Genomic DNA, 501 nt, shown 5'->3' on the forward strand with positions numbered 1-501 from the left:
GTGATCCAAACTAATCAACAATTTAAACATTATTTGGAGATTTATAGTGGTTCACTGAGACAACACCGTCAACAACAACATGAGTTTCTAGCCGCTCAGCTGTCTGGTTCTGTTTCTTTGTACCTTTGGTGTAGACGAACAGCGTCCAGCAGAACTTGAACACATCACTGATGTGACAGGGCAGCCGCCTGTGAGCCAGAGAGAGGACACATTCAGTTAGACTGAACAGGATGACGGTGTGTTATCTGTGTGTGTGTTTGTGTGTGTGTGTGTGTGTGTGTGTGTGTGTGTCGTGCCTGTGCTTCCTGCTGCGTGGCTGCCGTGGCGGCTCGCCTCCCTGTGGGTTCTGAAACATGTCCATGAAGATGGGCTCGAACTTGCGGAAGATCACTGTGGAAACCTCAAAGTTGCGCTCCAGCCGCTCCATCCGCAGCCTGAAGTCCTGATGGAGGTTGGACATGTCGGCCCACTTCCTCATCTTAGAGAAGAACTGGATCAGAC

General features: G+C 50.3%; 1 protein-coding gene across 1 annotated transcript; it reads right to left on the bottom strand.

Moving 5' to 3' along the window:
* Positions 1-123: 123 nt before the first annotated feature.
* Positions 124-495, bottom strand: LOC111660635 (retinoblastoma-like protein 1; the record flags this gene model as incomplete). The annotated part of the gene is made up of 2 exons (XM_023414006.1): positions 297-495; positions 124-188 (listed from the first exon to the last, which is right to left on the bottom strand). Coding segments are annotated over exons 1-2 (247 nt in total), but the record flags the coding sequence as incomplete, so codon positions are not given.
* Positions 496-501: the final 6 nt, after the last annotated feature.

The sequence above is a fragment of the Seriola lalandi genome, unplaced genomic scaffold (assembly GCF_002814215.2).
Source record: "Seriola lalandi dorsalis isolate HSWRI2012SDOR001 ecotype SW California unplaced genomic scaffold, Sedor1 jcf7180001990982, whole genome shotgun sequence".
NCBI lineage: Eukaryota > Metazoa > Chordata > Actinopteri > Carangiformes > Carangidae > Seriola > Seriola lalandi.